An 18,389-nucleotide genomic window follows, 5' to 3' on the forward strand; every position below is an offset into this window, starting at 1 on the left:
CGGCAATGACCTTGGCAACACACTCTCACCAGCAATGACCTTGCTATCACACTCTCGTCGGAAATGACGTCGGCATCACACTCTCGCCGGCAATGACCTCGGCATCACACTCTCGTCGAAAATGAACTCAGCATTACACTCTTGCCAGAAATGACCTCGGCATCACAATCTCGTCGAAAAAGATCTCGGCACCACAACATGTCCGTCTCATCACAATGTTCAAGAACAAAATGCAATCGACATGTTCACGCAATAATGAAAAATGACAAGTTCAAGAAGTTCACAATCATAATGAAACTATCAAAGCATTTCATCAAATACACATTCATATTGAAATCAAGGCATTTCACACCTTTACATCACAAGATTACACACATTACCTTTTTGTTAACGCTGTCTTTCAACTCAGATTAACTCATGTAAGAAACAGTCCACAACCTCTTTCCCATTACTCCCAACACACATACATAAAAAGGAAATTCGAAAATTCTACAAGATTTAATAGAGTTTTAAAAGTTCACTTGACTTAATCAAATCACGATCAATCAACCACTTGATTTTTCCCTTTCCGAATAGTATCTGAAATACCACAATCTAGCCAAACAAATAATCACAATAAGATTTCGAACTAACAACACCCATATCATTATATGTCTAGTCTAGACCCAAAAACTCACTCAAATCTATAATCAAGTTTTTAATTTTGATGTCAATTAATATGTCAACTCTCATATTTTTCAAGTTTTAATCCTAGGGTTAAGCTCTAATTTCTCCAATACAATAAATTTAGTAGAAATCATGTAATAAAATATATCTAATATTTAATTATATATACTAATATATCAAAACTTGAATCATGATTTAATAACTATAAGAAAATTGAGAAACCAAAACCAGAGCCATAACTATTAATCCTAATTACGAAATAATGTATAAAAATTTGAAACCAAATCCTCAATTCATCTAGTGCCAATAACTGGCATCCTAATCCAATGATGGTCATTACAGTTGGTCCCCCCCCCATTGGAAGTAGCACAAACCACTTTAAGAAATTTCAATCTAATTTTCTTTTCAATTTTGATTCCCTTTTTTCTTTCCCACAACACCAATAATATAATAATAGCATACAATCCTATTTACATTACCGACTACAAAGATTGGGCGAAGGTGTACCTGTTGTGAGTTGGCCGCCGTTCTGATTGTGACGTCCTCCTCGGGAGGTTATTTTTTTTGTTTTTAAAAAATATGATCTAAAATCATATAGAGTATTAACTTAAATTATATTATATATGGACTTGGCCCATTGACCATCAACTAAATTAATTATTTTAAATTATTCATCAATTAAAAGACCGTAGTTAAATGAATAATCTAAAATTTTCATTTAAAATTTACGAAAAGAGTCTTTCACAAAAGAAAAAAAATTAATTCTCAAAATGACCTAACATGTCATTACATTGACGATTAAAATAGAAAGATAGTAGGTAGGTGGACATATTTCTTTTCCATTATGAGAGTATTAGTAATATTCTTGTTTTTTCCTAACTTTTGCTATTGTTTAAGTATGTTATTGCTGCCTCTTTTCTCTTTTTATTGAGTCTCTCTGCCTTCTTAATAAGTTAGGATAAAATTAGCGTATACTTTAATAATTTATGTATAAAATTTTAAAGAAATAAAATATTTTAAATGTATTTTTCACTGATGGATAAAATTTAAATAATGTATTGAATATGAAAAAAAACAATGTTGAAAATCTGTCATTGACCACCATTGTACTTTCTCTCTCACCGCCTTTTTGCCGCTGTGAACAACTCCCAGAGAACTCCAAAAAGCCCTCTATCTTTCTTCTTCTTCTTCTTCCTTCATCACCTTTTTAGAGAGAGAGACCCAGTTATCTTTTTGGTTTCCTTATTGATTTCTCTCTCTCTTTATATGTATATATGTATCATTTCTTCCTTCTTCGTCCCCATCTCAATTAACTACACCCATCTCCCTTTTTTCCCTTATTGCCCTCCCTTGTTTGATCCAACGGCCATAATTCATTCAATCGTACGACTAAGGATTTGTCTGCGTAAGATTTCAACTCTTTTTCTATCTATATAAGTACTTTTATTCCCAAAAATGAATTATGGGCAGTTTTGGGTATTGAATGATTCATTAATTTAGTTGAAATAAATGTTGAAGCTTTTAAGAATGTGTACGAAATATTTGACGAAATTGTAGTGAAAGATTGAGTTGTTTGACTCTCAAGACAATAAATGTGTCATACAGAGAGTATATATGTGTTCTAGCCAGCTTTCGCGTACCTCGGGAGATGTGTCATCTCCCACCGGTAGGTATCAGGTAACTTGCTAGGACATATAAGAAGAGGGGTTAATGCATGTATAATTGCCATTTACTGCTGTATCTGAATATTGGGTTCTTCTTTCTTTAGCCATTACATTACATATTTGTTGCTATTTTTGGGAAGCCATTTATTGGCATGCACCCTTTAAGTTACTTTGTGAGAGAGTATTGAATTTTGGGTGATTGTTATTTTCTTCAATTTGTGATTTTCTATGGCTATCTGGACATCCTTTTGCATAACTTTACTAAGAGCTGAGTGGTTCCATGTACTTAAAGAAGAAGATTTAGGTGCTCTATCTTTCTGTTGCTCGGGATTTTTGTGTTGTAAGCGATGGCTAAAAGTATCGAATTTTATTAGATTGATACTATTAAATCGATAATTGTTTGTGTTTTTAGTAAACAATTTACTTATGTAGTTAGGCTCAAGTGCCATATCACATTAGTGATTTTCTGCTGTTATGATTGTGATGTTTCTGTAATAGCCAATTTCATTATTTCTTTTGGTTATTGTATTAAACTGAAGTATTGTGCTTTTTGTGCTTTTTTGTGTGTGGGGTGGGTGGGTGGGTGGTTTGCATTTGCTTATTTGCTGTTATCTTTATGGATTACATTCAGTCTGTTCTTGTTTTATTGAAGATTTTTGTTACTGAGAAGCTGAAGAAAAGAACTCACATAACAAAAAAATAGATATATTTATGTTAATTTTGAGGTTGCTGTATAATTTTCATGCTTCTGCCTCTTTTGAGGCAGGTTATAAACAAAAGAAAGCCAAAAGGATATAGGAACAAAAGGTTCCATGTTCACCCCCCCCCCCCCAACTGTTTGGGGTCGACTTCTAATATAGTTTTTATTATAACTCATACTAGTCAAATTTGGTTAGACGTGAGATTGTTTGGATTCCTATCTTTACTTTGTTGTGTTCTTTTGTCCTCACCTTTGTTTGTTTGTTAGGGATGGAGCCTACTTATTCTGGATTGTGTATTTGTCTAGGAAGGTATTACTTGGGACTGCATTAAATAGATACGGGCTTTAGCTCGATAGGGGTGCCCTTTGCTTGTGATATTATTGCTGCATTGATATCTTCCCCATTATCTGCACCTGGACTCTTCTACATTCACATGTAATCCTGGAATGATTTATCTTTTGTGTGCAGTGAAGGGGCTGAAGGAGTTGAATTTTGTGTGCCCAGGCATATGGAACCTCATGGCTACAGAAAGGGTAACAAAAGGAATCTTGTTACCGTTCAAAATGGTAACCATAGTCCGCTGAGTATAGATGAGGAGCTGGATCCATGGACCGCTTGGGCATACAAACCTCGTACTATTACATTGTTGCTTATTGGTGCATGTTTCCTCATGTAAGTTGCTTAGTTGACAGGCTCTATAAATCATTGTTTATAAATTATCGGTATTAGTTCTTTCTTGTGACTGATTTTTCAGACTTCAATGAAGCTCTTAAAAGGTTTCTAATTATTGTTTAGTCTTTGCTGGTTCTCCACAAGGTCCATCTTGAATCCGGTTTCATCAAATTTAATTATCAGCATGCCGTGTCTATTTTTTTGGATATTAATGCAGCAAGAAATTGAACTATAAAATTTTGATGCTTCTTTTTTTTTTATTATTATTATGACCGTGGTGTCCGGTTTTGCGCACTTGCCTCTAAATCTCTAATGTGATTTTGTGTTGGACATGAAATTAATGTTTGTATGTTCTGACTTGCTTATGTCATCACTGAAAGTGCAAGAAGGGGTGAATTGCCTTCTTTTTATTTTTCACGTCGACTACGTGATCCCAGTAGTTGACTATATGAAAATAACTGCAAAAATAATTTATAGATAAAACTGAAAGAGCAGAAATGAAAATGACTCAGGATGTTTTTATACTGGTTGGGATCCAGAATGGATCTTAGTCCAGTCCCCTTGGGTTGCAAAGGTGTTCTCTTCTAGTTCTTTGGATTTGTTTCTTGTACAGAGTTTGGAGTGTAAATTCTATGACTACAGTCAATATTTTTCTCACACAATCTCTTGATACAATAGCCTCACCAACAATATATTTTCTCTCCTCTTTCTTTTAAGTACTCAACAAATCACTAGGGAAATACAAAGTTTGTAAGAGTAGAGCAAAGAACATAAGAAGGTATAGACTGTTTGCATATTAGTCTTCTTTCTTCAAAGGCCTTTAAAAATAGCATTTTTGAGGATGGCTGTTTGAAGATCGTCTAAGCAACCCAAGAGAGGTTTGGATTGATCCTATTTCCAAGAATAAGGTTGGGCTAAAGGTCAGCCCTTTGATAACACAACTTTCCTTGTTTGACATTGGGCACTGTCTTCTTCCTTTCTTAAGCGATCACTGATTGGCTCTTCCTTTGATGATGCAACTTTCCTTGTTTGATATTGGGCACCGTCTTCTTTCTTTCTCATCATTGATTGGTCTTCCTTCCTTTTGAAGTTGGACTTTTGGTACTTGATTTATTTGTTGCCATGTAGAAAGATTCTCCCGTATTACTGATTGATCATTCTTCCTTGTTTAACGGCGGCAGAACAGCGGCAGATCTACCTTCTTTGTGCAATTTGATTCTTGGTTCTTTATTCCTTGATTTGTGGTCCATCACCCTCCCAAATCTTGCTTAGATTTAGGAATTTCAGTCGGCTGAGTCTTGGTGCTTCCTATCCTTATTTTTCTGCATCAACAAGTTGTCAATCATTAAATTTCAAGGACTAACAATCTCCCCCTTTTTGATGATGACCAGTTGACTTATGAATTCCTCCTGACTTTGTACTCATATGATCTCCCCCTGTCGCTGTTCTCCTCCTCCTTTGACATCAATCAAAAAGAAAATACAGGAGTATAGTAACATATACATTCATCAAAAGCATAGCGATAATAGCATATAAAAGCGAAAAAATAAAAAAAATCCATCTGAACTTATGTTCAAAAAACATAACATCACAACCAAGAAATTTGAAACTATTGTACAGATAAAGGCAAAACATAGTTCAAAAACATAACATCACAACCAAAAAATTTGAACCTATTGTCCAGATAAAGGCAAAACATAGAAACAAGTTTCAGGGACATAGATCATTTGTGAAACAGGTAACAGATTGTGTTGATGGTGGCTTCCTTCAGGTTGTCAAACTTTGTGGCCAAACTGACCGCAATCCCTTCTCCCGAGGCTTGAATATTGGTAGCCACTTTGATAGCTTCCTTGATGACACGATCAAGCTTGATGCGAATTCTTGCAACATCAGAGCTTGTTCCTTCGTGACGTCTTTGATCTTCTCCATCTGAAACTGAATGCTTATGAATTCATGGCAACAAGGTTTGCTAGAATATCTGCATGAAAATCCGAAGGGATGGAGGAAGAAGGAGCCTTGACTTTGGAGGAGGGGGCAACAACAGGAACATCAGTCTCAGACTTAAGAACCCCAGAGACTTTAGTACGGACGTAGACCATACTTATGAATGCCTTGGATTTATAGCATTGCTTAACGATGCGTGGAGGTATGTCAATCAGGCTGATGTTGTTGGCCTCAAGAATTCGAGAGATTACCATGCCATAAGGCAGACTAAAGGGATTGGAAGCAACTTCAATCATATAATTGATCACGAAAGAGGAAAGTTTGATTTTTCGACGAGAAACAAGACAATAGGTAAGTAGTGTATCACGCTGAGTAAGAGAGGACAAAGAACTAACACAGGGTAGGAGAGTGGTAGCAACAATGTGAGCTATTACCCTAGTTTCAAAAGGGAGATTTTTAGGACCCAGTTGGGAAGGAAGAGGGTCGGAGTTATCAAGACCAATAAACCTCTTGACTTCTTCAAAGGAAACATCAAAGTCAGAAGGCCAAGCATATTTCAAAGAAGCATAGAAGCCAGAACTATGGATTTGAAAGATATGATCAAACAAGGCACAATCAAGAAAAATGCGTTTACCCAGGACAAGGGTTTCCAGTTCATCTGCTTTGGGCGATCTGAGATTGGAGTAAAAAAAGACGAATGAGGGGTTCATAAACCACTTTGGGAGTGGAAGAAAAGAAATAGGACCAACCTTGAAACTCAAAGAGTTCCTTAATGCGACACTGAAGAGCAGAAATAAGATCTAGATCAACGACTCGACCATGCACCAGAGTTTTGTCCTTGAGAGTGATAAAGAAGGATTCATTGGAAGGACCCCAGAAGTCGACTTTACCATCAAGGGAGCTTTCAAGTTCGAACTTGAACTTTTTCTTCGAGTCTAGACAGTTATTGCCTTCACCAGATTGCCTTTCAAAAGCTTTGAGAGAGGAGTCAGAAGAATACTTACCGAAGAAGTCAGAGCCTACAGGAACAGGGGAGCTGGCCTTGCCTTTTCCCTTGTTTCTAGCACTCTTTCTAGGCAATTTTCCCATGAAGAAGAGGAAGAAGAGAGAGTAAGAGAAACAAAAGAGGGAAAAGAAAGGAAGTCGGAGTTAACACAAAGAAACTCAGAAAGAAATAGAGGGGGAGATATATATATATGAAAGGACTGAATTGAGAAGACGAAGAGGAAGCGATGCTCAGTAAAGGAGTGACACTGAAGGGACTTATGGGAGGGAAATGAGGGGGTGTAATAATTAACAAGGAAAGATGTGAAATAGATGGCAAGAAATTTAAGGATTAAATCAGAAAAGATACACATAATTTTAATTTTACCAGAAAAATGAACTTTAGCTAATTTTAAGAAGGATGAGAAATAATGCCAAGGGATTCTAAGGAAACAAAATCTTTCTTCAAGAAGAGGTTTAGTAAAAAAATTTGCAAGTTGAAAATCATTACCAACAAATGCCAACTCAATATTTCCATTTAACACATGATCTCGAATAAAAAAATGCTTAATATCAATATGCTTTACTCTAGAATGATGCACATGATTCCCTTCGGGGTGGCCCAATGGTTTGGGCTTGGGACTTCCATGGTGGAGGTCTCAAGTTCGAAATCCCTTGCCAGCGAAAGCAAGGGGTTTGCCTTCTGGGTCAAGCTCATTGCACCGGGCTTGCCTAGTGCGCGTTACCTCTCTTGCGTGGTTTGCGAGCTATTGTACAGGAGCGGAGATTTTACCCTATGCGCACCCAAAGGGTAGCGGTTGCGGCTTTCCCTTGTCATCAATTTTTTTTTGCAGAATTTCTCAAATGCCTTATTTTCAAATTGTCCTTCATGATCACTTCTTATTAAGTAATATAGTAGCCCTGATCTGTTTGAACTTTTTCAAAGAAAATCTTAAAATTCTTTAGAGTATCATTCTTGTGAGCTAGAAACATAACCCATGTAAAACCAAAGTAATCATCTACAATCTCAAAAGTGTATCTTTTTCCAACAATGTTTGCAGTTCTAGTAAGACCAAAAAGGTCCATGTGTGGTAGTTGCAAAGGTTTAGAAGTAGACACAAATTCCTTAGAAATAAAAGAGTTTTGGGTTTGCTTATCTAGAAGTAGACACAAATTCCTTAGAAATAATAGAGTTTTTGGTTTGCTTATCCATTTGACATGCATCACAAATGTGATCTTTTGTATAATCCAGCTTGGGTAGCCCCACAACTAGATCAAGTATGACGAGTTTTTTCAATAAGGCACATACTTGCGTGACCAAGTTTCTTATGCCATATCCATGGCTCTTCAGAAATGGAGGCCAGGCATATGTGTTCTTAGTGTTTTTGACATAGTCCAAATCATATACGTTTTTATCTCTACTACCTGGCAGTATAGCCTTTCCAGATACATATTCGATGATGCAACCTGTTTTTCTAAAACGTACTTCGAGATCTAAGTCACATAGTTGACTGATACTTAACAAGTTTTCTCACTCGTCCAGTTCCAGACCAACTACCCACTAACTACCCACTGTTTACTGAACTCTTGGTGAAAACTACAATGAAAGGGTCCCACCTTCAATTATTCATGAAACTTTGAAGGCTGTGGTTGCCCAGTACAATGCTAGCCAGCTCATCATCCAGAGGTACGTGTAAGAGGCTTGACCATTGTAGTCGGCTACTGATTTGAACAAGTTTTTATTTCCAGTCATGTGATTTGAACACACACTGTCAAGATACCATTTACCTTTTTGACGTTTTCTTCTTGTGTTCCTGGCTAGAATCTCTGATGGCCATGAAGCAGATGTTGCCTGTATCTTTAGCTTCGTTGTCTGAGTTATCTTCATCACTCCAGGTGCTGAATGCGTTGCTCTTCTGAGGGCCTTTTGAGTTTTTCCTTCTTTCTTCAGGACAATCATTTGCAATATGTCCATATTTTCTGCATCCATAGCATTTTCCATCGTTCCTGCTTTGATCAGTAATACATTTACCGTTTGAAAATTTTTGCTTAGCTCTCCGATTGTTCTTGGACCTTTTGATGGAGTCCACAACTGACCTGGTGATTAGCGTTGTAGCCTTGAAAGCTACGATTTTCTTTTTGTTGTCTTCCTGTCCTCACTTGTTTAGATGAATTTTCTCAAAAGCAATGAGATCTCCTCTTACTTCATCATATGTAAGAATGTTAAGATTCATGCTTTCAAGAGCAACAATCTTAGCATGCCATTGAGGTGGCAGACTTTTGAGAATTCTCCATATGTGCTCAATTTGAGGATGTGTCTTCCCTGAAGCTTTTTACTCTCAGATGATCTTAAGGCGAACTAACATGCTTTCAATGGATTCTCTTTCCTTCATCTGAAAAAAAATCATATTCATACACTAGCAGACTGTCAATGGTTTCCTTAACTTTGTCAATTCCTTCATAAGTGACTTCCAACTTATCTCACATTTCCTTGCCCATCTCACTACAAGATATCTTTTCATATTCTTCTCCACTGATAGCATTATATAGGACATATTTTGCTTTGGAATTTACCTGAATGACTTCCATGTTCATCAGTGTAGTTCTCCGAGCTTGAGCTGGTGATTTTTGTCCATCTTCTGTTTTCTTTGAGGTAGGGTTAGGAATATTTCCCAGCTTAGTGACCCTCCAAAACTTCACACCATATGATTTGATAAATGTTTCCATCCTTACCTTTCGATAAGAGAAATGCTTACTGTTAAAGTAGGAAGGTCTGGTCTGAGAAGTGATTTGTTATGCCATAATCTTTCCTCACTTGTTGTTAGGCATATAGTTGTGAGACTAAGCTCTAATACCAGTTGAAAGTGTAAACAGGGGGGGGGGGGGGTAAATAACTTATAGATAAAACTGAAATAGCAGAAATTAAAAGGACTTAGGAGATATTTTTATCTGGTTGGGATCTAGAATGGATCTTAGTCCAGTCCCCTTGAGTTGCAAGGGTGTTCTCTTCTAGTTCTTTGAATTTGTTTCTTGTATAGAGTTTGGAGTGTAAATCCTATAGCTATACTCAATTCTTTTTCCCCACAATCTCTTGATACAATAGCCTCACCAACAATATATTTTCTCTCCTCTTTCTTTTGAGTACACAACAAATCACTAGGGTAATACAATGTTTGTTAAGAGTAGAGCAAAGAATATGAGAAGGTATAGACTATTTGTATATTAGTCTTCTTTCTTCAAAGGCCTTTTAAATAGCTTTTCTGAGGATGGCCGTTTGAAGAACTTCTAAAGCAACCCAAGAGATTTGATCCTTGAAAAATAGGTTTGGATTGATCCTATTTCCAAGAATTAGGTTGAGCTGAAGGTCAGCCCTTTGATGACACAACTTTCCTTGTTCAACATTGGGCAATGTCTTCTTCCTTTCTTAAGCGATCACCGATTGGTCTTCCTTTGATGATGCAGCTTTCCTTGTTTGACATTGGGCACTGTCTTCTTTCTTTCTTAAGCGATCACTGATTGGTCTTCCTTCCTTTGAATTTGGACTTTTGGTACTTGATTTATTTGTTGCCATGTATTCAGTCGGCTGAGTCTTGGTGCTTAATATCCTTATTTTCCTGCATCAACAAGTTGTCAATCATTAAAATTCAAACACTAACAATCGCTATTGCAGCTGGGCAAGTGGAGCTCTTGAACCGCAAAGTACTTCCTCTAGTGATGTTGCTACTTCTGTGAAAAGGTGTACATTTTAAGCATGTTTTATCCTATCATTTTATAATCATGTGTGAGAAATTGATGGAATTGTTTTGTTTTTCATCTGTTAGGGGTGTTTGGGCAATGGTTGCTGTTTATCTTGCCTACTCTTTGCTGCAAGCCCCCTCAACGTAAGTTGTTTCCACATTTTGTTTGTCTAAGAATGAACAATTTGATATTTTTGGGTATCTTTGTGTTAGACTGTTTGGGTGTTTCTTGCCTTAAAAAAGGAGTTACTGGTATAAATATCTGTGTATTCTTCACTATGTGAGCAGTAAATTTACCCACCAATTTCAGATACAGGAGCACATTTAGAAGGTGATATTCTCTCTTCAGTTTTACAGGATTCTTTATGGAGCTTATTTTACTCACTTCTCAACTAGGCGAGTTCAGGACGTCGTGTTCTTAAATTTTCATTTCATCTTTGAACTTGAAGTTGGAATTTTTTTACCAGTTAATTATAAACTAACTCGAATTTTTAGTTTCCTCTGGCTTTGAATGTGTGGTTGAGAATTCACCTGTTCTCCTCCTCGTGGACTTATGTGGAGTTTGTGGCAATAGTTTTGTACCCACTTAATACTTTGAGTTCTTTCTTACAGGGTACTTATTAGACCACATCCTGCCATTTGGCGCCTGGTTCATGGAATGGCTGTGATTTATCTTGTTGCTTTGACATTTCTACTTTTTCAGGTGGGTTGGTAAGAAGATTGTTTTTTTCTTACCTTCAGGTTAATGAACCAGTAGCTATAGTTTCTTACATCTGTGTTTTCTTATGATATTTGGTCATGTGTTATTGCAGCCATTAAATTATATTCTAAATATGAAAACTCTGTTCCTTTATTTTCTCAGAGGCGCAATGATGCTCGACAGTTTATGACATTTCTTCATCCTGATCTTGGCATTGGTAAGGATTTTGATCTACTCCTTTTAGAAAATTTTCGTGGTTCGTTCATGCAGGTCCATTCTGTTCATGTGTTTTGCTTTGTAGCATAGCTAAGACCGATTTGACTTGCTATGCAGAACTTCCTGAAAAGTCTTATGGTGCAGATTGCAGACTCTATGTACCTGAAAATCCCACGAACAGGTTTAAGAATGTTTATGTATGATTTCTCCTTGCGCTTTTTTTACCTCTTCAATTTTATTTTATGAGTTTTGTCTTGCATTATCGATTGAGACTGCTAAAGGTAATAGTTTGGACTCTGAGATCTGTCTGAGTGGTTTATTGCTTTGTAGGACACGTTGTTCGATGAGTTCGTTCTGGCTCATATCTTAGGGTGGTGGGGCAAGGCCATCATGATACGTAATCAGCCTCTTTTATGGGTCTTATCTATTGGGTTCGAGTTGATGGAGGTCAGATCCTTTATGGCTTCTTTCAAGTGCTTTAAGCAGTGGACATTCATTTTTAAATAAAACCATTTTAGGCAAGTGGTTAACTGATTATTTCATTTGTTATAACTTATCTTTACACTGCTATGTTTCAGCTTACTTTCCGCCACATGTTACCAAACTTTAATGAGTGCTGGTGGGACAGCATTATTCTGGATATATTCATCTGCAACTGGTTTGGTGAGAAACTTGAAGCCATTTTCTTGGGCATTTATGATATAGACATATTTGGACATGCTTATGTCATGTGCTCCATTATTTATCGGATGAATATTTATTGCTCTACTATACTGTTACATACTTTAAGATAGCATGATGTCCTCTATTTGTTTGTGCTTCAATTCCATCCTCTTATACCAAATCACTGGGGATTAGTTATGCTTCTATTTGCAGTACTTCCATTTTTTTGGGGCCAATTTTGCCAAAGTTTATGAAGTACCTTTAGATTGTTAAAGTCTATCATGCACATGTTCCATATTGCCCCCTTCCCCTCTCACTATTTTTCTGTTGTAAATTGATTGAGACTCAGTTGATTCCTGCACTGTTTGGATCATGCAACTTTTTCTACATGTCACCTGTCTCCATCTCATTCCTCCTCCCTAATTTGGAAGGCTGTCAGTATCAAATCTGAGTATCTACTAGGCCAAAATTGGTAGAAATTGAAATGGTTTGGCCATCAGTTGATAGCTCTTTATACTGTTAAGGCAGCTTATAATGGGCGTAGGTCAAATGTAGAGGAATGATGTTATGAAAAAATGAGAGTCGATGGAGAGATGGGTAGTTTCTCAACCGAAAGAGGTTAACTTTATTCTGCAGCTCTGGCTGCGGTGAAAAAGGGTTATTATGGTGACGAAAGCCTAATTTTGTGCATTAAGCTAGCAGGTATTTTGTTATGTCTTATAATTATCTGTTTGCTGGTTGTCGAGGCATCTATGTAACTTCCAGTTTAGCGTATCTTAACTGGTCTTTGGCCAATAAAAAGGATATGTAAGGTACACCCTGGAGTTCGCTGTAGTAAAAATAGTTTAACATAATGTGGTATGGAGACTTTGGTTGGTAGAAGAATAGTCATGAGAAGGAGCATATTTCACATTTGTTTCTTAGAGTGCTCCTGTGTCTTATGAGGCAAAGCAAAATAGGAAGGCTGAGTTAAATAATGTTATCACATGTATGCACTCTTTTTCTTGTACATAACTACATCGTGGATCGTAAGTTTAAATTTCTACTTGGATCGAAATTATTTTAATAGAAGATGATTATGAATTACTGTTGCTTAGAAAAGATCACTATGGTAATGGCATTGTGAATGATCTCTATATGAGGAATGAAGTTATGTTAGTGAATGTGTCATGGACATGGATTCCAGTGCTGGGAATGAGATGGAGGTGGACATCTACCATATGAAAGTTTCGAATTTTTTTAGGACAGAAAATAGTCATGAGATGGAGAATATATCACATTTGTTCTCTTGAAATACTCCTGTGAGCAAAATTTGAAAGCTGAGTTAAATATCTACATTATTATTTGTGTGAGTCCTTTGTTTTACATTGTGGGTCATAGATTAGAATGCTATTTGGATAAAATTCTTTGAATAGCTGATGAACATGAATTATTGTTGTTTACAAAAAATTACTGAGTAATGGCTCTTTGTGAATGATGTCTAGTATGAGTGATGAAATATGTTAGTAATCATCTCACGGAAATGTATGTTTGGTATGAGATGGAAGTGGGTATCTACTATACAACTGTTTTGGAAGTTTTTGGGACATGACTCAATTTAGGGATGATTTAAATTTCATTGTACATGTGTTGTGTGTGTGTAGTGTTGTATATAACAAAGTATACATGTGTTGTTATGTGCGTATTGTTGTAGATAACATGTTATACATGTGTTGTGTGTTTGTACTGTGTAGTGTAGTAAATAAACATATACATATACTATCAGAAACATTGATAGCTATATTAAACAAGCCATAAAGATCATGCTACATCCGAACAATGATGACATTCAAATAATTTACTTTGACGATTATATTATGGATCATGTTTGAATTAGGGATCAATTGGCACATCTGGTGTCATTCATGTAGCCAAATTTCAGGAACCAATTTTAAAATTTTGAGATGCCAGTTGATGGTGTCAAGGCTTCGTTGATATTGTTATACTGACATGAATCAATATGATACTTGCATGTTAAGCTAAATTACAAGGGTGGTTACAAGAAACAATAATTAACTTTATTCTCTGTATAGCTATCTATCTTTGGTATGTCTGTTATGGTTTCTTTTGTCTTGTTCTTTACTTTTTTGGTTTCCTTTAGGCATCTTGGCTGGAATGCGTACTGTTCGATATTTTGATGGAAGAACATATGAGTGGGTTGGTATAAGCCGGCAGCCAAATATTATGGGCAAGGTCTGCCTCTTCAACTGTTTACATTGATTTTAATAGTCTGTCTTGTTCGACTGCTATTGGGTTTTCTTGTTTGCATGTTCTTCTTTCTCTTAACTTGACATTATATATTGAATGTTTTTTGTGGGAGACATAATAATGGCACAACATGTTGTGTAGTTTGTTGATAAATGTCTCATGTGGAGTTTGAACTCCGTAATTGCAACTAGTTGTGAAAATTATTTGCTGCTGTTCATTTCTGCTAGTATAAGGGTCAAATGGATGTGAGAGATGCTTACATTCAGTTTGATAGAATTTGCTGTTGCTGATAGCATCTTCACCCTGTAATTATCCTACTTTATTCCTGCGGGAATCAGCCCTGATTGTTAACTACAAATATAATGGAATTATATCACCTTCTAAAGGGTAGGTGATTATCAGATTTGACATCGATCATGAGGTAGAATACAAATTATTCCAGGAAAATCTGTTGTTATCAGGTGATTGCTTTCTGTGTCCATCTTTCTCAAACCAGTGAGGAATCATGAAATCCTCAATTATTGGTCATTATTTAATCATACTGCATAGAATATCTTAAGTGAGATATAGTTATGACTCAATCAAACCTCCATAGAAAGAGGATTGAATTTTATTGTATAGCTCTTGCAAGGTCTTATGTGCATATTGAGTTGTACTTAGGCTTTCACATTCTTTTAGTTAGATTCTGGATCAATATCTGCGACAATGCCTCTTCCAGTTACTCTATGTTCTGGACTTCTAATTCGTTCACCAACTAGTTTGGAATTGAGATGTAGTTGATTGATTGGATGATTTTAACATGACTGTGCTAGTAATTCTAGTTGGGTACATGTAGCTTGGAGCTTCTGGCACAGCCCTGACACTAGAGAGTATCTGAGCTGGTTATCGTGGACTCAGTGTTTGTAAACTAAATTTCTGGTCTGGCATATTCTATATTTGACTTCAGCACTCCAGTTCTTCGAAACTTAGGAAGAATATGAAAATTATAGTTTGACAGTCATATGAACAGTTTATTGTTAGGTATTTATATCTTCTATTGGGTTCTGTAGGTCAAGCGAACACTTGGTCAATTTACACCTGCACATTGGGATAAAGATGAATGGCATCCCCTCCTTGGTCCCTGGCGATTCCTTCAAGTTCTCACTCTCTGTGTTATTTTCTTGACTGTGGAATTGAATACATTCTTTTTGAAGTTCTGTCTTTGGATTCCTCCCAGAAACCCTCTGATAGTGTATAGGTTGGTTCTGTGGTGGCTACTTGCAATACCAACAATTCGGGAGTACAACACTTACCTACAGGACAGGTATCTCCTACATATTTTATTACAAGAATTATGAATTGCACTATATTTTCTTCCATTGCCCGACGTCTGTTTTCTACATGACTTCACTTTTTCCCGATACTCCACAATTATTTGCAGGACACCAGTAAAAAAGGTGGGAGCATTTTGCTGGCTTTCTCTAGCTATCTGCATTGTTGAACTCCTAATCTGCGTCAAGTTCGGACATGGTCAGTACTCCACTCCATTCTGAGTTCTCATTTTGGTGTGTCTTAATCAGTTTGTGTATTAACAGTTCATCTCATCTTTTTATGCTATCCTTCAGGATTGTTTCCTGACCCCATGCCCAATTGGTTAGTAATTTTCTGGACATGCACCGGCGTTGGCCTTGTGTTATTTTTGGCTGCATGGTCATGGCAATTACATCGTACAATGAGGAAAAAGCAGCAATGAGTTTCTGCAGTAACTCCATTCTTTATTCCTTTGTGTTATTTCGGGTAACCAACCCTCTTGTAAATACCAATTACCTTTTTAACTGTACATGTTTTCTTCCTAGGTTAGGTATTACAGTTGAAAATGTAGTGAACCACAATTCTTTATCACTAGGTCACAGGTTGGTAGATTCCCTGTTTGTGCTGCCTCAGTTTGCAGGCTCTTTCCTAAATAATTTTTTTACGGAGTGTATGTTGAAACTTAGAAGTGTTGCAATTTCAGTTCTATAACCAGGTATTCGAAATTTACCCTCGCCTCATTGCAGTTGAACTTTATTATTCCCATGCAAATTGTGTCTACTTTGCATGTGAGGATGTAGGGCTCTCAAAAGTTCTTAGGAACTCTTAAACCATGCATACTAGTCGAGCCTTATCTTTTTCTTCCTCCACTTATCTCATTTCCCCCTCAAAGGGCTATTGTTCTCTCGTAGAGCATCGAGTCTATGAGCGTTGGCCAAAAGGAAACACACAAAATTTGGAACACAGAGAGTTGAGACTATGTTTTCATGCATGAGGTATGATACATCTAACATCTTTGAAAACGATTCTTGAAAGTAGTATGTTGTTCATAGTGGTGGTTATGTCCTTTCAAGATAAAATAGTTCTAGTCTACCATCAAGAGCCCCCCTCCCCCTCCCCCCTCCCCCACCCTTAACATGTTCAAGTTCAAGTCCTGGGAGTTTGAGAGATTTCTTTGTAGGGAGCCTTTATCCCCCATAGTGGGCCTACCCGGCACACAAGTCTGAATTAGTTGAACTTAGGAATTTCGGATACCAAATGGCAAAACCAAATAAAAGAAAAGGCTAGTGTTAATGTTCTTTAAATATGCAAAGTGGGCCATTTTAACAAGATGCCAATTTGAAGAGTTCAAGGACACATGGGGAACTAGCTCTTCCCTCATAAATTTGTGCGATTAGCGAACTCACTACTAATTTTCTTGTGCTTGACTTGAGAAACAATACTCATAGACCATAGTCTATGACGTTTTATTGCATTATTTAAGCCCTATAATTGTGTTTCCCAATCTTTAAGTTTTATAAGATTCTGTTTACTTTTAGTCGATTGATAGTAAAATATTCTTGTTCTCTTGTATAGGCTTCCTTTTTTCTCATTTGGTGCTATGCGATGTTGTATTATGAGGAAGCTAAGTTTGCTCACTTCCCATACTGATGAGCATGAAAGGGATAGAAAGAACATCTGAACTTCCACACCCTCGTATATTCTATACTTTGGCTCTAGATGGCTGGTGACTCCAAAATTGGTTAAGAATAATCTGTGTCACAAACCAAGAAGTGAATTCGAGTTGTGTTTTCTGCTCAATCTAAGGTGTTGATGAAGGTGGGTTGATCAATGTTGTCTTTCGGGCATATATGGTTTTCTGAATTACTTTCACTTTGTATGCAACTGATAAACTGATTAGGCATAGCAATGACAATTGAAGGAATGAAATCTGATAGAAAATACATCATTTTCAAGTCATTTCACATTTTTAATTAGCAGTGTCCTCCCAATATAATCTCTCTTTTATTACAAGGTACTCTTTGATTGATTGATTGATTGCTTATGAATGAACCATGGTGAGTTCTCAGCTCTCAACTCATCAGTATATGCCGGTTCTTCATTATCTATGTATTGTTCCACAAAGATTTAGTAATATATTTGACTTATATCTAGTTACAGATTAATAAAATTTACACTATCAGCGTAATTTAACTTGATATAGAAAGATGTGTTATTTCTCAGTTTACTAATTACACGTGTTACGAGTAAACCTTTAAATATTATTTGAATTACTAATTAAACTTGTTATGACTTCCGAGTAAACCCATAAATACTATTTGAATTACTCTCTAGTGTAAAAGAGTCAATTGTTTTGTCTGAAATAACAGATAAGTGATACAGCAGTAACTAGGGCTGTACAGGGCAAACCGATAAACCGCACCAAACCGACAAACTGAACCAAACCGGAAAAAAAACCCGACTAGTGGTTTGGTTTGACTTGGTTTGGTGTTTGGAAAAAAAACCCGACCATTATATGGTTGGTTTGGTTTTAACTAAAAAAAGTCAAACCGAATCCAAACCGACCCGATTATAGATATACTACTTTTAAATTATGTTATACATAAAAATATTTATTAAAATGTAATTTATAAATATTTTTTTAAAATTTTTCATAATTTTTGTTTTCTTTCTTACATTTAGATTTGGACTTAAGAAGGTCATCTAAATAATATACAAAAAAAAAACATCTTATAAAGTTATATTATAAAGTTAAAACTTCAAACAATGTTCTGCCTCCATCTTATATGTTGATATTTTGTACTAGAACTCTTTTTAAGAAGCACTGCTCTGTTCTTTTTATTAGATACTATGAAAAATCCGAGAAACCCGAAAAAACCCGAAAACCCGAAAAAACCCAAAAAAC

At 36.3% G+C, this 18,389-nt stretch overlaps 1 protein-coding gene across 5 annotated transcripts; it reads left to right on the forward strand.

Annotated features, from left to right (window-relative positions):
• Nucleotides 1–1,750: 1,750 nt before the first annotated feature.
• LOC129870377 (CDP-diacylglycerol--serine O-phosphatidyltransferase 1-like) lies at nt 1,751–17,427 on the forward strand. Of its 5 annotated transcripts, none has more exons than XR_008762079.1 (14): nt 2,178–2,343; nt 3,500–3,703; nt 10,302–10,367; nt 10,453–10,512; nt 10,981–11,071; nt 11,231–11,285; nt 11,402–11,481; nt 11,615–11,731; nt 11,863–11,947; nt 14,088–14,179; nt 15,244–15,497; nt 15,615–15,703; nt 15,799–16,479; nt 17,060–17,427. XR_008762079.1 is itself a non-coding variant. In XM_055945139.1 (14 exons), the coding sequence occupies exons 1-13, from the start codon at nt 2,315–2,317 to the stop codon at nt 15,924–15,926; spliced, it is 1,350 nt and encodes a 449-aa protein (XP_055801114.1). In that variant the 5' UTR covers nt 2,178–2,314; the 3' UTR covers nt 15,927–15,970; nt 16,080–16,213. The 5 variants fall into 5 exon arrangements, 3 of the variants coding, with proteins under 3 accessions (XP_055801116.1, XP_055801114.1, XP_055801115.1); XR_008762080.1 differs by having other exon boundaries at nt 15,799–16,199; XM_055945139.1 differs by lacking the exon at nt 17,060–17,427 and having other exon boundaries at nt 15,799–15,970; nt 16,080–16,213.
• Nucleotides 17,428–18,389: the final 962 nt, after the last annotated feature.

Source organism: Solanum dulcamara, chromosome 10 (genome assembly GCF_947179165.1).
Source record: "Solanum dulcamara chromosome 10, daSolDulc1.2, whole genome shotgun sequence".
NCBI classification, from domain to species: Eukaryota; Viridiplantae; Streptophyta; class Magnoliopsida; order Solanales; family Solanaceae; genus Solanum; species Solanum dulcamara.

What these genes read in the sequence shown, in the direction of transcription:
- LOC129870377 (XM_055945139.1), top strand. Translation starts at nt 2,315, where the DNA reads ATGTGTCATCTCCCACCGGTAGGTATCAG. An exon ending in ACAGGTTTAAGAATGTTTAT is followed by an intron (nt 11,482 to 11,614) that starts GTATGATTTCTC and finishes ATTGCTTTGTAG; the next exon opens with GACACGTTGTTCGATGAGTT. An exon ending in AACACTTACCTACAGGACAG is followed by an intron (nt 15,498 to 15,614) that starts GTATCTCCTACA and finishes AATTATTTGCAG; the next exon opens with GACACCAGTAAAAAAGGTGG.